The sequence below is a fragment of the Salminus brasiliensis genome, chromosome 19 (assembly GCF_030463535.1).
Source record: "Salminus brasiliensis chromosome 19, fSalBra1.hap2, whole genome shotgun sequence".
Lineage (NCBI taxonomy): Eukaryota > Metazoa > Chordata > Actinopteri > Characiformes > Bryconidae > Salminus > Salminus brasiliensis.
Window position 1 is genome coordinate 1,246,345 of NC_132896.1, and position 20,481 is coordinate 1,266,825.

Consider the following 20,481-nt stretch of genomic DNA (forward strand, 5'->3'; position numbering starts at 1 on the left):
TTTTACACCAGTTTTGGGAATTACATGATTAGACAGTGTAAATCTAAAAAACTCTCTCAGTGATTTAGTGAGTAAATAATAAACCTTGAAGACAGTGAGCAGCTCTAAACATCCACAGTTTGATCAACTAGAAGCATCTTGGTGTGGCTGCTGTTAATATTAGCAAACCTGCTGCTTCACTTTCCCTCACTGGGTTTGGCTCTGCTCTGGAGTTTACTCAGCATTACAGCCCCAAACTGATGTTTCTGTGGTATCCTGTGGCCAAACATGTATAAGACCTCTAATAGACTGTCTTATGTGGTTTCTGACACTGTATGACTCACGGTTATCTAGAACATGTACTAACGTCTTCAGCTGTGGAGTGCTGGGTTCTGATCACCACAAGCATTTATTAACTGATGCAGAGTCAAGTGAGAGGAACAGCCAGATGAACCGAATCGTTGACGGTGCTGTATAGCTCATTTGAGAGCATTCGTAATTTATGCTGTGCTTAAGTAGCTGCTGGCTAGTATTGAACGCCTGCCCTCATCTGGGCCCGTCCCAAAGCACAAAATCACTTGGAGTAATTAGACTGGGAATTCATGCCAGACTGTACAAATGGACACTGCGTCTGCAGTCACATAAATTTTCATATAAAGATCAAATTTTGCTTTGGTTGCAGCGCAAATTAAAAGTACCTTTATTTTAAACCTCCGACAGTAAAGATACTCAAAACAGTTCTACTGAACAGAATACCCGTCCACTTTAATAGAAACACCCTACCCTGTGCTTCCACTCACTGACCACTTTATTAGAAATGACTACCTTCTGTTTCCACTCACTGGCCACTTTATTAGAAACACCTACCTTGCACTTCCACTCACTGGCCACTTTATGAGAAACACCTACCCTGTGCTTCCACTCACTGGCCACTTTATTAGAAACCCCTACCTTGTGCTTCCACTCACTGGCCACTTTATTAGAAACCCCCACCTTATACGTACACTCACTGACCACTTTATTAGAAACACCCACCTTGTGCTTCCACTCACTGGCCACTTTATTAGAAACACCCACCCTGTGCTTTCACTCACTGGCCACTTTATTAGAAACACCCACCTTGTGCTTCCACTCACTGGCCACTTTATTAGAAACACCCACCTTGTGCTTTCACTCACTGGCCACTTTATTAGGAACACCCACCTTGTGCTTTCACTCACTGGCCACTTTATTAGGAACACTTACCATGTGCTTCCACTCACTGGCCACTTTAAAATAATGTAAATATGTAAATGAGCTCTGTTCTGATTGGCTACCATGAATGATAGCATATTGGTAGTTCACGGTTGTGTATAATGTAAAATAATCATGATAATAAATACATTTTTAAAACTGATGCAGTATCTGACTTACCCAGCATGCCTTTCTCTGCATTGGACAGACACATGTCCTTCTCAGCGCTGGGCAGGGCAAAGGCAACCACAAAGCACTCCACACTGTCCGCCATGAGGGCCAACCCCAGTACCACGAACAGGCTCCACTGGAAGCGTCCGTGCCCGCAGTCCTCCATGATGTCTTCATACTGCTCTGCCAGCTCCTCCTGCTCCGACACGGTGTCCACTGCTGCCCGAGCCTTGGCCCTGGCTGCCCGGCGGGCCGCTTTGATCTCGTCTGGGTGCGGGATGCCCTGGTACTCACCCTCGTACATCTGATCTTCCTCATCATGACCTTCAGTGACATCGCTGGCAGCATCCTCCTCCTGGGGCGGGTAGTCGGTCTGGTAGCCGTAACCATCTTGACCGCCCTCGCCGTACGTTCTGTATCCGTCGGCGTCGCCATGGTGATAGCTGTTTTGGTAGGGGTCAGCCATTGTGTGTGTTCAGATTTTTGAGATTCAGCAAAGCGGAGAGCTAAATCAGCATAATCCTCAGATTAGCTCCTACAGGTATTCTGCTCTAGAAAGACAGACAGAAAAAGTAGACAGTGAGTCAGACAGACAGATGTATAGACAGACAGTCAGACAGAAAGGCAGACAGGCAGTCAAATAGAGAGTGAGACAAACAGGTAGGACAGGCAGACAATCAGTCAGCCAGATAGACTCAACCAATTAAATGCAATTGTAAAGTGGAAATAATCAGTCATGAGACCTTTTGACACACACATGACTACAACACAAATATAGCCCATAATTTATTTCCTATCCAAACCCACCAGTGCAGCTACACAAGTCTTCTGAGTTTTATATAAAATGGTGATGATGATGATGATGATGAGGGTAAAATAGTGGAGAATCTAAACTAATGCAGTTCTCTTTAGGGACTACTTTCTGTAGCAGCACTACACCCTGCAGCATGTATCCCTCCACCATTTTAATGATCTGATTTTAAAAGCAGGTTCTAGAGCCGAACTCTTCTCAGAACTCTGGTAGAACCGTGTCTCAGGCATCAGGCAGCGTCTTCATCACCATTAGGTGAAGAACTTTCTGTGAGGAGCTTTTATTAGAGCTTCAGACGTCTGCTTCCCTTCACCTCCACTGTAGAACCACAGCTCTGACTGGGGGAGCTTATCTAGAACCTCCACTGTAGAACTCCAGCTCTGACTGGGGGAGATTATCTAGAACCTCCACTGTAAAACTCCAGCTCTGACTGGGGGAGGTTATCTAGAACCTTCACTGTAGAACTCCAGCTCTGACTGGGGGAGGTTATCTAGAACCTCCACTGTAGAACTCCAGCTCTGACTGGGTCAGTTTTTACTCTAAACCCACTCTTTCTGGTGGAGTAGGTGGCAAAGCAAATCAAACTTTACACAACTTACAAAAGCTTCTGACTCCAGGTGTTCTTCAGTTTAGAGGTTCTGAAAGATAATCAGAGTCTTCTGGACGTGTCTGGCTGGTGTGTTTGATGGCGTCTGGTGACTGAACATTACGTCAAACTGCTCAAATCCTCCCAGCAGCACATTCTGGACCTGTTAACAAACAGCACATATATATTCCTGTCTTATCCAGTGTTTATGTGGTATCCAGTGTTTCTGTGGTATCCAGTGTTTCTGTGGTATGTGTGTTGCTGTGGTATTTGTGTTGCTGTGGTATCAGTGTTTATGTGGTATCCAGTGTTTCTGTGGTATCAGTGTTTATGTGGTATCAGTGTTTCTGTGGTATTTGTGTTGCTGTGGTATCAGTGTTTATGTGGTATCCAGTGTTTCTGTGGTATCAGTGTTTCTGTGGTATCAGTGTTTCTGTGGTATCCAGTGTTTATGTGGTATCAGTGTTTCTGTGGTATCAGTGTTTATGTGGTATCCAGTGTTTCTGTGGTATCCAGTGTTTCTGTGGTATTTGTGTTGCTGTGGTATCCAGTGTTTCTGTGGTATCCAGTGTTTATGTGGTATCAGTGTTTCTGTGGTATCAGTGTTTATGTGGTATCCAGTGTTTCTGTGGTATCCAGTGTTTATGTGGTATCAGTGTTTCTGTGGTATCAGTGTTTATGTGGTATCCAGTGTTTCTGTGGTATCCAGTGTTTCTGTGGTATTTGTGTTGCTGTGGTATCCAGTGTTTCTGTGGTATCCAGTGTTTATGTGGTATCAGTGTTTCTGTGGTATCAGTGTTTATGTGGTATCCAGTGTTTCTGTGGTATCAGTGTTTCTGTGGTATCCAGTGTTTATGTGGTATCCAGTGTTTCTGTGGTATCAGTGTTTCTGTGGTATCCAGTGTTTCTGTGGTATCAGTGTTTATGTGGTATCCAGTGTTTATGTGGTATCAGTGTTTCTGTGGTATCCAGTGTTTATGTGGTATCCAGTGTTTCTGTGGTATCAGTGTTTCTGTGGTATCCAGTGTTTCTGTGGTATCCAGTGTTTATGTGGTATCAGTGTTTCTGTGGTATCCAGTGTTTCTGTGGTATCAGTGTTTATGTGGTATCCAGTGTTTCTGTGGTATCCAGTGTTTATGTGGTATCAGTGTTTCTGTGGTATCCAGTGTTTATGTGGTATCCAGTGTTTCTGTGGTATCCAGTGTTTCTGTGGTATCAGTGTTTATGTGGTATCCAGTGTTTCTGTGGTATCAGTGTTTATGTGGTATCAGTGTTTATGTGGTATCCAGTGTTTCTGTGGTATCAGTGTTTCTGTGGTATCTAGTGTTTATGTGGTATCCAGTGTTTCTGTGGTATCCAGTCTTTCTGTGGTATTAGTGTTTATGTGGTATCCAGTGTTTATGTGGTATCAGTGTTTCTGTGGTATCCAGTGTTTATGTGGTATCCAGTGTTTCTGTGGTATCCAGTGTTTCTGTGGTATCAGTGTTTCTGTGGTATTCAGTGTTTCTGTGGTATCAGTGTTTATGTGGTATCCAGTGTTGCTGTGGTATTTGTGTTGCTGTGGTATCCAGTGTTTCTGTCGTATCAGTGTTTCTGTGGTATCCAGTGTTTCTGTGGTATCAGTGTTGCTGTGGTATTTGTGTTGCTGTGGTATCCAGTGTTGCTGTATGAGTGTTGCTGTGGTATCTGTGTTGCTGTGGTATCCAGGGCTTCTGTGGTATCTAATGTTTATGTGGTATCCAGGGTTTTTGTGGTATCCAGTGGCCAAAAGTGTAGAGAACTGCAGAGATGCGTACTCTATATTAGAACTACAACATTACTAGCGCCCCCTGGCAGGGCAGGGAGCAGCCTACAGTACACGACTATAGCTGTGATTCAGTTGATTTCACTCCGCTTAAAAAGAAGAAAACTCAATAAAAAATAACCAACAGTACAATAAGCAGCTCGACCTCTGATCGAATGTGAGTTATCCACCTGGACGTTCTGCAAAACTGTGGTTGGGTTTACAGGTTTCTTAAAAAGCTATCGCAGTTTTAATAGAGTCCTAGAACATCCCTCTCAGATCAGCGATGTTGATTAGTGTAAATGTATTTGTTGTTGTGGTTAAAAGGCATCGCTGTGCACCGACAGGGAGATGGATCGGTCTCGGGTGGACTCATTTGAGCCACTTTTTCTCAGGGGAAACACCGGAGATGTGTTAACAGCACCAGGACAGGCCCGTTTTTAGGAAGTCATTGGTTTACTTCTAGCTTCAGAGCAGGCTGGTGTTTCCCCTGGCCTGGTTCAGCCAGTTCATCCACTGGCTGTCCTTCCTTGGAGCACTTTTGGTAGGTACTGACCAGCCCATTCTGGGAACACCCCACAAGACCTGCCTGACCCATTCAGCGCTCTAGAACATCACAGTTTGGTTCTGGTCAAAGTGTCTCAGATTCTTACGCTGGCTGTCCACTCGCTGCCTAATATGTAGATCCCCAGAATCCAGAATTAGCATGTCTGTAATTCTGCTGTTCTATTTATTAATCCACCCCCAGAGGAGCACTGGCGCCTCCCGGTGCAGTGGAATGAGATTACAGCTCTCACAGCCAGAGTTAACAGCATGTGACCGGACTCGGCCCACACACACCTGTAATTCAGTTTCCTTCAGTGAGAACAGGGTTCCACAAGAGACCCCCACCCTCCCCTCTCACTGAGACCCCCCTCTCTCACTCATTTCATACAGTTTTCTCTCTCTCTCTCTCTCTCTCTCTCTCTCTCCCTCTCTCTCTCTCTCTCTCTCTCTGTCTCTCTCTCTCTCTCTCTCTCTCTCTGTCTGTCTGTCTCTCTCTCTGTCTCTCTCTTTCTCTCTCTCTCTCTCTCTCTCTCTCTCTCTATCTCTCTCTCTCCCTCTCTCTGTCTCTCTCTCTCTCTCTCTCTCTCTCTCTCTCTCTCTCTCTCTCTCTCTCATTACGTATCTATCTTTATTTCCTTCCACACTCTCTCTCTCTCCTTTACTTCTCTCGCCCTCTTGCTGTCATGCTCGTCCATTCTTGTTATATATTTAATCTCTCTCTTTCTTTTGGTTGCTCACGCTCAGGTACTTGCGTCTTGCTTTTTCACATCTCTCTCTCTCTCTCTCTCTCTCTCTCTCTCTCTCTCTCTCTCTCTCTCTCTCGCTTGTCATTCCTTACCTTCTCTTTGACATTTAATTAGCACTGTTTTCATTCACACAGTATCTCTCTCTCTCTCTCTCTCTCTCTCTCTCTCTCTCTCTCTCTGCTGTCTCAGGTTCTCCTGCAGGAACGGCTCCATTAGTGATTCATCACAGCACCCCAGAGCAGCACCCCAGTCAAACAGTAAAGCTTACACAGCCAAACACACACACACACACACACACACACACACACACACACACACAGACACACACAGACACACACACACACACACACCCATATCCCTGAATGTAGCCGAACAGTTTACACACTCTACAAGGTATCACAAGGCTATTGTAGCTAACATGCAATGGAAGCATATGTACACCAATTAGCATGGTGCTAACTCATCTCACACTCTCCTCAAAGCGTGTGGAGGTGTTCAGTCATCTCTAAAAGACTCTAAAAGTGGGTTCTGTAGGACTCCAGTCACCAGAAACCAGTCAGTGTCAGGTTGCATCACTCCAACAGAGAGATCTAATGGTCCTGGTTCTAAACTGGTGTTCTGTACATACACCAATCAGCCATAACATTAGTACCACTGACAGGTGAAGTGAGTAACGCTTCTGTCAAGGGCTGGATGTATTAGGCAGGAAGGTCTTGACAGTGATGTGCCAAGCTGTGATGTTCTGGACAGCTGGGTCAGAACCGACAGTTCTGACAGATCTTAGGTGGTCAGTATCTACCAAAACTGCTCAAGGCTCATTGATGCTCATGGACCTCACACCTTACAGGACTTACAGGACTTATAGGACTTATAGGACTTATAGGACAGGATCTGCAGCTGATAGTCTTAATGCCAGATACCACAGGAGCTCTTGTGGAGGGTCACTGTTGAGGGTCGGTGGGTCAGAGGTCTTTAAGTTGTACCAGAACCAGTTGTACCTACTCAGCATTATTCCAGTGGTTTTAATGTTATGGCTGATGGGGTGTACTGCACCAGTGCAGATCACTGCTGGACAGATTTCTGGGTACTACGCCACCTCTGCAACTGAATGAAAGAGGTGTTGGGCAGGCGGAGTGCTGTGGGAGAACAGCCTCAGTGTGAGGCGGGAGGGAGTGAGGGGTTAGTTAGTATGCGCAGAGTGACTTTCCTCAGAGAAACCGATCCTGCAGGAACCGTATAAAGCGCTGTCTGGGCAAGATCAATATGTAATCAATTCCGCTGCAGCTGGAGCGGCGCGGGTATTCCCATCCCAGTGGTGCTGGTTCCACCTGTGGTTACACCGCGATTAGAGAACCGAGGTTTCTGGGAACACTCTGCTGATCTGAATGTGGTTCTTTAAGGGTTCTTCAGTAATGACAATGGTTCTATATGACACCAAAAAAGTTCCACAATAGTCCAATAGTTGATTAGAGTGTGGGCCACTGTTGTTAGATTAGAAAGCTAACTTCACTCCTAGTAGTACCGAAAACTGTTTCTTTGACCCTTTCTAGCGCCATATAGAGCCATTGTTTAAGAGATTTCAAAGATTGCACATAGAACATCCAATCAAAATAACCATTTAACCATAGCAATGACCTTGCAACACCATAACTACTACCCAGCAACTACCTAGCAACTACCTAGCAACCACCTATCACCAACATACCAAGACTATAGCAACTATCTTGTATACCATAGCAACCACCATGGCAACACTGTAATAATCACCTAGAAACTACCAAGCAAGCCTATAGAAAACAACAACAAGTATCGCAACAACCTAACAACACCATAACAACCTCTTAGCCACAAGATAATAACCACCTAGAAACTACCTAGCAACCATCTAGCACCAACACACCAAGACTATAGCCACTATCTTGTATACCATAGCAACCACATAGCAACATACGCAGGTAACCACATAGCAACAACATAGCAACCACCATGGCAGCACTGTAATAACCACCTAGCAACTACCAAGCAAGCCTATAGACACGTATAGCAACAACCTAGCAACACAACAACCACCTAGCAACACCATCACAACCTCCTAGCAACAAGATAGTAACAACCTAGCAAAAACCTAGCAACTACCGAGCAACTGCCTTGTAAATATCTAGCAACCACCTAGTAACTACTTAACAATCACCTAGCAACCACATAGCAACCTGGTACCACAAAGCAAAAACACTAGTTTCACACTAGTAACCACATTGCAACAGCCTAGCAACTCTCTGGAAGTGGGAACCACTTAATCTGCGCAGTGGTCCCATGTTTCCTTCGGGAACCGTACAGGTGTAGTTGGGCTGTTACTGTATTGACGATGTGGGGAGCAGTGTGAGTAGTGTAGGAGCAGCTATTCACCCTGTACTGAGCACAGAGCAGAACCTCAGCTGAAACCTGACCCTCTCTCCTCTTTCTGCTGCCCTCTCCGTCTCTAACTGCAACTTTGCACTTTCTCGGCGCACTGCAGCTGCTGCGTTGTGATGGGGAAGGCGAAGTGAAGGTCAGACTTTCCATCTGGGCTCGTCTCAGAGACTCCCCGTCAGCACCACTGCCAAAATGACCCAATACCTGCAGCTCAGGGGGAAAGTGGACGAGAGTCAGCCCCCAAAAGCTGGTCAGTCTGTGCAGTCTGCAGGGCTATCGATTATGAACAACAGGGCATGTGTTTAACCCCTGGAGTGCTGCCCTGTTTACATTTAATTATATCCTTCATTATATAAAAGCTAATTACACTGATGTACAGACCTGTGGGGACAGATGTAATTCTGCACCACAGGCCTCATATCCTGTCCCTTGTACCTTGCTGGTGTTCAGCTAGAGACTATAGCTCATCTGATGATGCACAGCAGGACTGGGCAACCGAGGGCTGGAGTCCAGCACAGTTGGCAGTTAACCTGGCAGTTTACAGGTGAGTTTAATCAGGTGTGCTTAAGCAGGAAAAGCACAAAACTGCTGGAGTCCAGCTCTCCAGACCAGAGTTGTCCACCACTACCCTTCATCAGAGCTAACTTTATGACCACAGAGCTGCTGCTGTCCAGATATTTTTGGGAGCAGGACACACTTGCAACCATCAACACTACCATATCAGTTCTAGCACAAGCACAAGATAGGTGTTTCTAATAAAGTGGCCAGTGAGTGGAAGCACAAGGTAGGTGTTTCTAATAAAGTGGCCAGTGAGTGGAAGCACAAGGTAAGTGTTTCTAATAAAGTGGCCAGTGAGTGGAAGCACAAGGTAGGGGTTTCTAATAAAGTGGCCAGTGAGTGGAAGCACAAGGTAGGTGTTTCTAATAAAGTGGCCAGTGAGTGGAAGCACAAGGTAAGTGTTTCTAATAAAGTGGCCAGTGAGTGGAAGCACAAGGTAGGGGTTTCTAATAAAGTGGCCAGTGAGTGGAAGCACAAGGTAAGTGTTTCTAATAAAGTGGCCATTGAGTGGAAGCACAAGGTAGGTGTTTCTAATAAAGTGGCCAGTGAGTGGAAGCACAAGGTAGGTGTTTCTAATAAAGTGGCCAGTGAGTGGAAGCACAGGGTAGGTGTTTCTAATAAAGTGGCCAGTGAGTGGAAGCACAGGGTAGGTGTTTCTAATAAAGTGGCCAGTGAGTGGAAGCACAAGGTAGGTGTTTCTAATAAAGTGGCCAGTGAGAGGAAGCACAAGGCAGGTGTTTCAAATAAAATGGCCAGTGAGTGGAAGTAGAAGAAAGTGTGAGTCGTGCACAAGTTCATTTTTTCAAGTAAAGAGCCTCAAAAGCAGAGTCGCTCCCACGCCGCCTTGGCTGGTGTGTGTGTGTGTGTGTGTGTGTGTGTGTGTGTGTGGGAAGTCTGCATTGTGCATGCCAAACCTTATGGGACATCAACAGAGAAAGTAGAGAACGGGTGAGAGGAGAGCCAGGCTGAGAGGAGGAGGAGGGGGCAGAGGTACACACACACACACACACACACACACACACACACACACACTGCCCATGCCAAGCTTCATGCAGCTCCATGGAGTTAAGTCCTGGAAGTCCTGCTAGCCTGTTATTGTTAGCTTTGTTTTCTCATGGCTGAATTTCTGCCATCCTCACGTCTCCGTCCCTCCCACCGGCCGAGAGTGCTAATCACACACGCCTTAATGAGCTCACAGCTCCAGCAACACACACATGAAGGAGAGATGGTTTACTCATGGGTGGAGAGCAGAGTTTGCAGGAGAAGAGAAACGCAGACACACAGACAGACCAAAAGAAAAAAAATCCTGCTCATTGTTTCTACTAGATTTTGGAGGAGGAACATTGCTGTGAGGATTTGATTGCATTGAGCGACAAGAGCATTAGTGAGGTCAGGATATTAGATGATCATCCCCAACTCTTCATCTCATCCCAAAAGTACTGGATGGAGCTCCACCACCATCACTATCACTACCAGCTCAATGCTGGGGGGCTTTATACCCCTCTAGCCCACGTCTGGCATTATTAGGCAGCATGGAGCCAATAGGGTCATGATGTTGATCTGCTCCAGAGAGTTCTATTCTATTGGCAGTACTTCTTCTCTACAGGGGCTAGACAAGCTGTGTGTGTCCATTTGCACATCTGTGTCAGCAATGGGTGCAACATCAAATACCTGAATGCTTTAATATCTAGAATGAAGCTCTAATCACCTTATAATAACAAGTTGTGAGGTGGGCGGGGCTTCCATTAGCATCAGTGAGACCTGCTTCCTGATGTTCTGGAGATGTTCTGATGACCCAGTTGTCTATCTAGAACATCACAGTTTGGTTCTTGTCAAAGTGTCTCAGATTCTTATGCTTGTCCATTTTTCCTGCTTCATCACCTTCATCATCTTCAAGAACTGACTGTTCACTCACTGACTGATATGTAGATCCAGCCTCGACAGACAGGAGACACTGGACCCAGATTATCATGGTTCTTCACCTCACCACAGATCACTGGTCAGTATAGTGATGATATCACTGTATTACTCTTAGTACTTAATGTGTTTTTTAATGGATATCTGTGTGTGTATGTGTGTGTGTGTGTGGATGTTCTGCAGTGTATGCTGTTGTTTTATTTAACACTCAGTCCCCTACAAGCATTACTGATGTATTTGGGCTATGTGCGGTCATTCCCTCAGCGCCACACTGCAGGTTTACGGACTCAAATCTGGGTCAGACACCAAAGCTCCGAGAGGAACTTTATGATAAAACATCCGGCTGCTGTTTACAGAGAGAGCCAGGAACAGACTGTGCAGTGCAGCGTTCTTCAGGGAGAGGTGGAGAACATCCTCTGAGCTCTGTAGGTGTATGGATCTCAGAGCAGAAGGCAGTGTAGAAGCTCGGTGTGACACACTGTAAACATCTCACCTGCAGTGAAATCTGTACAGTTTCATCTGCGTCCGCTCTGAGCTGCTCTCTGTTATTCATAAGCTAGAGAGGACTGAGTGGACCAAGCTCCCCAGCTGGTGATAAAACACAAACTGCAGAGAGTGTTCCTCTTAGAAACACACACCCAAAAAATAGAAGATTAAATACTGTATCCACATTTCAAACGTGATAAATTTCATTATCATGGAAAATATTATTAATACAAGAAATACTGGATATTTGTTTGATTCAGCTTAGAAATTTGGGTCAGATCAAAATTCCAATTAATTATATTATTTCTATTAAAATAAAATCCAGTTTTACTTCAAAATTCACTTCAAAAGTTCAAAATTCAATTTAAATCCACATTTATTTTAAGTTTAGAATTGATTCTTAGTTTAAAATAAAATATTCAGCTTCAGTTAAAAAAATAAATCAGTTAAATATTTAATCTTAAATCTTAAAAATCATTTAAAATGTTAATTTTAGTTTAAATTCCATCCCAGTTCAAAATGCATTTTTAGTTCAAAATGAATTTTTATATAAATATTGAATTTCAGTTAAAAATTCAATCTCAGTTCTAAATCAATTTTAATTTGAAAATGTAATTTTAGTTCAACATGAAATTTCATTTAAAAATGACATTTTAAAATGTTTTATTTTAATCTAAGGTTCAAAATTAAGTTTCAGATTAAAATTCACTTTCTGATAGAATTTCAGATTTCTAACAGCACGATTGTGTCTGATGTTCTGCTGCTGTTGCTGCTCCACTGCGGCGCGGTGTAAGTTATGATCCACACCCTCAGCTCACGGTTAATGATGCTCTGTAAATCATGCTGGTGGAAATGGAGGAGAAATGAGGAGATTTCTGAGGTTTTTATGATTTTCAGAGAAGCTCGTTACGGGTCTGTACTCACACTTCTGCTCAAGCTGCTCTGAGACAGAGACTGAGGGAGACCGATCCTTCCATCAGAGGCGAACTGCAGTGAAAGGGAGTAGATGGACCACACTAATGAGGGCGTAGTGTGAGGACCTATCATTCAGTATATTTAGAAAAGGCTACAGACAGTGACGTCTTTCATATTGTAGAAAAGAACATTTGGAATCACTTCATGCGTCGTGTTCACCAACTGCTCTTAAGACCAACCCCTCTTAAGACCAACCGTTCTTATAAGTAACCATTCTTAAGACCAACAACTAATTTAAGAAAGTTCTTAGGAGGACACCGATGAACGAGGCCCAGAGCTCTTGGTAGATATTCAATATTAATATTAACAAGCTCAGTATGTGAACACCTCCTCTACTGAACACATTCAGCTACTTTACGCTGCACCCATTGCTGACACAGCTGGTTGACCAGCAAGGAAAGGTTATTGGGCAGAACTGAGAGGTTTCTGACTGCATGAATAAATGAAAAAGCCCACAAATAAATGAATAAATAAATAAATAAATAAACCAACAGACAGTTCTGAACATTCATCTGAAAACTGGCAATTGCTGCAGACACACCCATAAAAATGATGCAAAAAAGTGCAATAAAACACAGTATTTCTATTTCTACTTAAGTATTTTATTACTTTTACGTATGGATTTCTTTTCTTTAGTATTTCTACTTTCACTTTGATATTTCTTTACTTTAATAGTTTTGCTTTTAGTTACAATAATATTTCTTTTATTTTCTTTATTTTAACATTTCTACTCCTATTCTACTCTTTCTATTTCCATACTTTAGTTTTGTACTTGTACTTTGGAATTTCTTTATTTTAATATTAGTTACAGCTTTCTTTTGCATTTCTATTTTGAATATTTCTAATTATTACTTTTACTTCTACACAGGTATTAATTTTCTTTAGTATTTCTACTCCTAAGTAATTCTATACTTTAGTATTTCTATACTTAGGCATTTTATTACTTTTACTTCTACACAGGTTTTTCTTTTCTTCAGTAGTTCTACTGTTATGTAAATATTTCTTTACTTCTACTTAAGTATTTCATTACTTTTACTAAGGCATATCTTTACTTTAGCATTTATTTAAGTATTTCCTTACTTTGGAATTTCTTTATTTTTGTATTGTTCTAGTTATATATTCTTTTACTTTAGTATTTCTATTTTACTTAAGTATTTCATTACTTTTGCTAATGCACTTTCTTTAGTATTTCTACCTTTTGTGTATGTCTTTACTTCACTTTTTCTCATTTCTAAAGGAATTGTGTTACTACTTTACTGTAATTTCTACTTTTACTTAGGTGTTTCTTAAGTGATTGTCTTTGTACCTAAGTATCATTTCCTTTTTATTTCAACACACCACAGAAATACTGTTAATGCTGTACATTCTCCTGCACTCAAAGCTAAAAGGGTTAATTTGACTAGTATTGATACTGGAATCAGTTTGTGTTGCGCTCTATAGAACCTTTCCATAATAGAAAACATTCTATAAAGAACCATCTACAACCACTTTACACCAATTAAGAACCAGTTTAGCACTCACAGGTTCAGGACGTCCAGAATCATGGTCTTTAATAAGAGTGTAGGCTTGTCTCTGTACCTTGTGAAGCCTTTTCTCTAAACGTTACTGAGGTGTTTTTTTGCTCCACTGTGGTTCTGTGTTCTCGGTTTTGGATTATGGATCTGCTGCCGAGTGTGAACTCCTGAAAGCTCTAAATAAATCCGCTGTGTTCTGTCCCGCTGCCTCCCACTCTCCACACATTCTGTTCAGCTCTTTAGCGCCAGTTAGAGCAGGTAGGATACAGGGGAGAGGAACCGGAGGCTCCTGGATCATACAGAGGACAGATCCAGCAGATCCAGCCGCAGAGAGAGCTCTCACACACAGCCTAACACACTACTCCCAAACATCTCCACCATCTCCACCTTCACTAGATACTCACCCAATCAGCTCTCCACCTCACTTACACCAGGTAACACACACCTCCTCCTCTTCCTCCAGCACAGAAACACCACTGAACCTTAAACCTCAACAAAGTGCAGCAAAAAAAGTACTGCCAATATAATAGGACTCAGATCAACATCATGACCCTATTGGCTCCATGCTGCCTAATAATGCCAGGCGTGGGCTAGAGGGGTATAAAGCCCCCCAGCATTGAGCTGTGGAGCAGTGGAAGAGCTGTGTTCTCTGGAATGATGGTGGTGGAGCTCCATCCAGTACTTTTGGGATGAGTTGGGGAGTTGGGGATGATGAGGTGGGGTGGTGATCATTATCGAACAGGCTCTTGTCGCTAAATGCAATCAAATCCTCACAGCAATGCTCCTGCTCCAAAATCAAGAAAATCTTCTTCTCTGGACAGTAGAGACAGTTACTCCAACAGAAGCAGGATAAACTCTTTTAATACCCTTGATTTCAGAAGAAGCAGTGGATGAGCAGGAGTATTGTCCCAATACTTTTGTCCATATTGTGTGTATCAAATACATGAGAGAGAGAGAGGGAGAGAGATGAAGGGGGAAGGTTGGAGCAGATGAGCTGCAATTTAATCCTACTTTAATACTGCAGAAATTTCATTCTCTCCAGCGACTCTCAGATTACCCGCTCTCTGTCCCGCTCTCTGTCCCGCTCTCTGTCCCGCTCTCTGTCCCTCTCCCTGTCCCTCTCACTGTCCCTCTCTCATCTTGGTCAGGGTCTGTCTCTGCTGTGGATCTCTGATGGTCAGGAGATACAGTTCCAGTTTGTACTCTCTTATAAGCAAATTCTACATTTGAATTTGGTTCTCCCAGTGTTCTAGATACATGTGCTGGTTGGTGTTTATACATGGCTGTTGGACAGTGCTATGATGTGAGGAGTGTGTGCTGTGAGGTGCAACAGATAACACCACTACCTTCCAGTGAGCTACCACACCATGTGGGAGACTGGGGTTCGATTCCTGGTCTGGGTGACTGTGCTGCTGCGCTACACCAATAAGAGTCCTAGGGCAAGACCTAACACTACACTGACCCTCCTCTGTAATACGAGTAACCTTGTAAGTCCCTCTGGATAAGAGCGTCAGCTAAATGGCTAAATGGGAGGAGTGTGTGCTGGGAGGAGTGTGTGCTGGGAGGAGTGTGTGCTGGGAGGAGTGTGTGCTGAGAGGAGTGTGTGCTGGGAGGAGTGTGTGCTGAGAGGAGTGTGTGCTGGGAGGAGTGTGTGCTGAGAGGAGTGCCATTGAGTGCTTTTAGCCACCTCCTTTGAGAACTCCCTGGTTGCTCCAGCAGCAGGAGCACAAAGTCTTGGTGTAGATGTGTGGGACTGGTTATCATTCTCCACTCGAATCTCCAACATCTGGAGAACCCAACCATTCCCAGACAGGAGCTCCCTCAGTCCCTCGTCCCATCTCCAGACTTGACCACTGCACCCTTCTCCTGTCTGGTCTTCTTCTGCGCACCATCAGTCTGTTCAGCTGATCCAGAACCGATCAGCATGACCGATCTTCCTCAGTCCAGCAACATCTCTCATCCTCTCAGATCTTCTTTATTGGCTTCCTGTCGCTGCCCATCAGATCTGAAACCATGAGGGTCCCTGGCCTACAAAGCCAACAATGGACCATTCCCTGATGGTACCAGGAGATCATTGAGCTTCAAGCACAGATACACTCAAACCAACATCTTGGAAGACTAGCATCCAGACCTTTCTCTGCCCTGGAGACTAGATGGATCAAACCAGGAGCTCTTAATTCAGCACTAATCCAGCACCCACCTAGCAACACTATGGCAACTCCCTGGGATAGCATAGCAACCACTTAGCAACTTCACAGCAACCACTTGGGATAACATATGGGATACCATAGCAATCAGATAGCAGTACCACAGCAACCACCTGGGACATCATAGCAGCACAATAGAAACAGCCTAGCAAGCAATTAGCAACAACAATATACAAGAAGCCTGGAATACCATAGCAACCACTTAGCAAAAACAGTTTACCCCAGTGATTACGTAGCAACAGCCTAGCCACTGTGTGTCTGTAGCCAGCTATAACCTCTAGGAGTGTGTTCACAGTGAGAAGTGTGTCTGCTGTGTCAGGAGTGTGTGTGTGTGCTGTGTCAGGAGTGTGTGTGTTGTGTGAGGAGTGTGTGTGTTGTGTGAAGGGTGTGTGTGTTGTTAGGAGATGGCAGCAGGAGATAAGACAGCAGGAGATAGAGGCATTGCTCCACCGACCGCTTTCAGGAGGAAATGAGTGTCTGGCAGAGCGAGGCGGGGGTCTGTTTGGGTGGGATTGTGGGGCTGATTGTATGAAAGGGTATGCGGAGTGCGGGGTGGTCTCTGTCTGACCGTCAGACAAAGAGTTTCTCAGAAAATATCAGATATTAGAAAGTTAACAGATAGATTCTTCTTATTAATATAGAAATCTGAGAACTACACTGTCGTCTGATCCAGATGATTCATTTTCTTTTTCTTCTGTTTCCTTTTTATTTTTCTGTCAAATTTAAACATCAGGAAACTCCAGATCTCAGATCATTGGGTCTTACAGATTTTTTCCACACATGATCAAATGGGGAGCAAACGATTCTGCACCCTTCTTACATCACGATGATACAAGTGCACTGGTAACTAACTGGTAACCAACCACATGGAGAACCACAGCAACCACTTGCTATCACCCTAGCAACCACTAAGTAGCAGTCACCTGGGATACCATGCCAACCACCATTGCAACACATCATAGCAGCCACATAGCAACACTGTATTGGCAAGACCATAGCAAGTACCTGGAATACCATAACAACAACCTAGCAGCACCATAGAAACCCCCTTTTAACTCCATAGGAACCATCCAGCAACCACTTAGCAAGACTATGGAAACCTACTGGGATACTATAGCAACCACTATACACACATCTCTCTCTCTCTCTGTCTCTCTATCTCTCTCTCCTCTCTGTTTTCCTCAATCATGGCCAGCTGTGAGTTATGTAAGGACCACTTTGCCTTTGAGGTAACTGCACACCTCTCTCTCTCTCTCTCTCTCTCTCTCTCTCTCTCTTACTCTCTCTCTCTCTCTCTTACTCTCTCTCTTGCTCTCTCTCTCTCTCTCTCTCTCTCTCTCTCTCTCTCTTACTCTCTCTCTTGCTCTCTCTCTCTCACTCTCTCTCTCTCTCTTACTCTCTCTCTTACTCTCTCTCTCTCTCTTACTCTCTCTCTTGCTCTCTCTCTCTCTCACTCTCTCTCTCTCTTACTCTCTCTCTTACTCTCTCTCTCTCGCTCTCTTACTCTCTCTTTTGCTCTCTCTCTCTCTCACTCTCTCTCTCTCTCTCACTCTCTTACTCTCTCTCGCTCTCTCTCTCGCTCTCTCTCTCTCGCTCTCTCTCTCTCTCTCTCTCTCTCTTTCTCGCTCTCTCTTTCTCTCTTACTCTCTCTCTCTCTCTCTCTCTCTCTCTCTCTCACCATTTTTCTTTCCTTTTTTATCTCTCCACCATCTGTCTCTACTGTCCAGAGAAGAAGGCTTTCTACTAGATTTTGGAGGAAGAGCATTGCTGTGAGGATTTGATTGCATCCTCAACTCCCCAACTCATCCCAAAAGTACTGGATGGAGCTCCACCACCATCATTCCAGAGAACACATTTCCTCCACTGCTCCACAGCTCCTCAATGCTGGGGGGCTTTATACCCCTCTATAAGCCCACGCCTGGCATTATTAGGCAGCATGGAGCCAATAAATATGGAGCCTATTCTATTGGCAGTACTTCTCTACCGGGACTAGACAAGCTGCGTCAGCAAGGGGTGCAGCTAAAAGTAGCTGAATGCGTTCATTAGAAGCGGTGGCCACAATCGAGTCATAAGGGATTACTGAAACCCCCGTACGGTTTGAGGAGAGTGTTTAGGGTTAAGGCCTGCAGTTAGCACTATGCTAATTGGTGTACATAAGCTTTCCTTTCTTGTTCGCTACATTAGCCTCGTAGCCCCAGTGTGAAACTAAAAAAGGACCACCTGTGACTGATTGGCTACATCAGGAGGAAGGAAAATGGAGGATTTTGATTGGTGGCTGAAGCATTGCTGGTGGCATGTGTAGGAAAAGACTGTGTGTGTGTGTGTGTGTGTGTGTGTGTGAGCTCTAAAATGATATCACCGGCAGCCTGAGAGCGATAAAAACACACATTTTATATACACATCAATTTACTGTCACATAGTTAAACAGTCTCAGACAGCACTACACACACACACAACCCGACAGGGAGGAATAAATAAAAAATGGAGAGGTTCATTAAACAGGAGCGCCTGCATGTGCTACGGTGCACACACACACATACACACACACACTCATTTAACTTCACTGTTATTGATCGGCTCTCGTGTTCGAGTTTCACACACATAAAATACCCCACAGTGCAGAACACAGCGGAGCCCTGCTGCTGCAGCACTGAGCCGCACGCTAACACACACAGCCTTCCGCCTCCTCCTCCCTCTGCCCGGCCAGGATAAAGGCCACAGAACCGCACTCCAGCGGAAAAGGTTAGGAATGTCAGACTGCCTGGGACGTTGCAGTAGGAATGCTGATATATAAATATTAATATACGTAATTCAATTAAATTCAGTTTAGAAGTAGGGATGTTAGAATAACAGTGCTGGAACCGGAATGTCGGATTTGGGAAGTTTGAATAGGAATGTTGGAATGGGATGTTGGAAATAGAATACTGGTACGTGTTTGTGTGTAGTTCTGTCTGAGCAGAATGTTCTCTGAGTAAATGGTCACCCAGGCTGACCTGCTGAAAGACTGCCCGCTGAGGTCCCCTCTACCTGCGTCAGACCAGCTGCCACCTACTTGCCACTGTCGCGGTTGGCAAGGAAACTTTGATCCTTCATGTCTTCTTATGTTATTTCTTTTTTTTTGTCTCTTTTACTAATTACTAATTATGTAAATTTGCTTTGTGACGACAACAGTTGTAAAAAGCTACACAAATAAATTTGACTTGACTTGACTTGTTGGAATGGGAAGCTGAAGTTAGAATGGGAATGCTAGAATATGAATGTTGGAACAGATAAGAAAAGTTGGAATTGGATTTTGTCAAAACAAAGAAGGAATGTTGCAATGAGATTGATGAAATATGAATGTTGGAATATCCGTATAAAAACAGAGCAGAACTCTTCAGGCAGGAATGTTGGAGCCGGAATATTAGAACAGAGTTGGAATGCTGAAATGTGAATGTTGGACTGTGAACGGTAAAACAGGAATTGTAATTATAGGTAATTACAGGAATGTTGGAATAATGTTGGATTAGCCATGTTAGAGTAGGAATGTCAGAATGGGAAGGTTAGGAATATTCGAATGGAGTAGGAATGTTGAAATAGGAATGTTGGAATGATAATCTTGGGTTGAGAGTGTCAGTATTGATATTTTAGGATAGGAATGTTAGAACAGAATAATAAAGATGAATGCTGGAATAGAATAGGATTGTTTCAATAAGATTCTTGGAATAGGAATATTAGAACAGTCGGAATGCTGAAATGTGAATATTGGACTGTGAACGGTAAAACAGGAATTGTAATTATAGGTAATTACAGGAATGTTAGAACAGGAATGTTGGAATGGGATGGTTGAATAAAGAATGAATGTTGGAATATCAGTATAAAAAAAGAGCGGAACTGTTGGGTAGGAATGTTGGAGCCGGAATATTGGAATTTAAATATTAGAACAGAGTTGAAATTCTGAAATGGGAATGTTGGACTGTGAACTGTACAAAATTACAGGAATGTTAGAATAGGAATGCTGAAACAATGTTGGATTAGCCATGTTAGAGTAGGAATGGGAAGGAATGTCGGAATGGGAAGGTTAGGAATATTCTAATGGAGTAGGAATGTTGAAATAGGAATGTTGGAATGATAATCTTGGGTTGGGAGTGTTAGTGTTGAGATTTTTGGATAGGAATGTTAGAATGTTAGGAATGTTCTCCCAGTGTTCTAGATACATGTGCTGGTTGGTGTTTATACATGGCTGTTGGACAGTGCTATGATGTGAGGAGTGTGTGCTGTGAGGTGCAACAGATAACACCACTACCTTCCAGTGAGCTACCACACCATGTGGGAGACTGGGGTTCGATTCCTGGTCTGGGTGACTGTGCTGCTGCGCTACACCAATAAGAGTCCTAGGGCAAGACCTAACACTACACTGACCCTCCTCTGTAATACGAGTAACCTTGTAAGTCCCTCTGGATAAGAGCGTCAGCTAAATGGCTAAATGGGAGGAGTGTGTGCTGGGAGGAGTGTGTGCTGGGAGGAGTGTGTGCTGGGAGGAGTGTGTGCTGAGAGGAGTGTGTGCTGGGAGGAGTG

General features: G+C 43.9%; 1 protein-coding gene across 8 annotated transcripts in view; it reads right to left on the reverse strand.

The window, feature by feature from the left end:
• Positions 1–20,481, reverse strand: part of sv2bb (synaptic vesicle glycoprotein 2Bb) — a 55,982-nt gene that overhangs the window by 16,650 nt on the left and 18,851 nt on the right. For 4 of the 8 annotated variants that reach the window (XM_072663414.1, XM_072663417.1, XM_072663413.1 and 1 more), the window contains one exon: positions 1,393–1,934. In XM_072663414.1, the coding sequence (XP_072519515.1) occupies positions 1,393–1,849 (457 nt within the window). In that variant the 5' untranslated portion in view covers positions 1,850–1,934. Of the gene's footprint in view, positions 1–1,392; positions 1,935–2,793; positions 2,944–20,481 lie in introns of all 8 variants that reach the window. The other 4 variants (XM_072663416.1, XM_072663415.1, XM_072663418.1 and 1 more) reach the window with 3 other exon arrangements.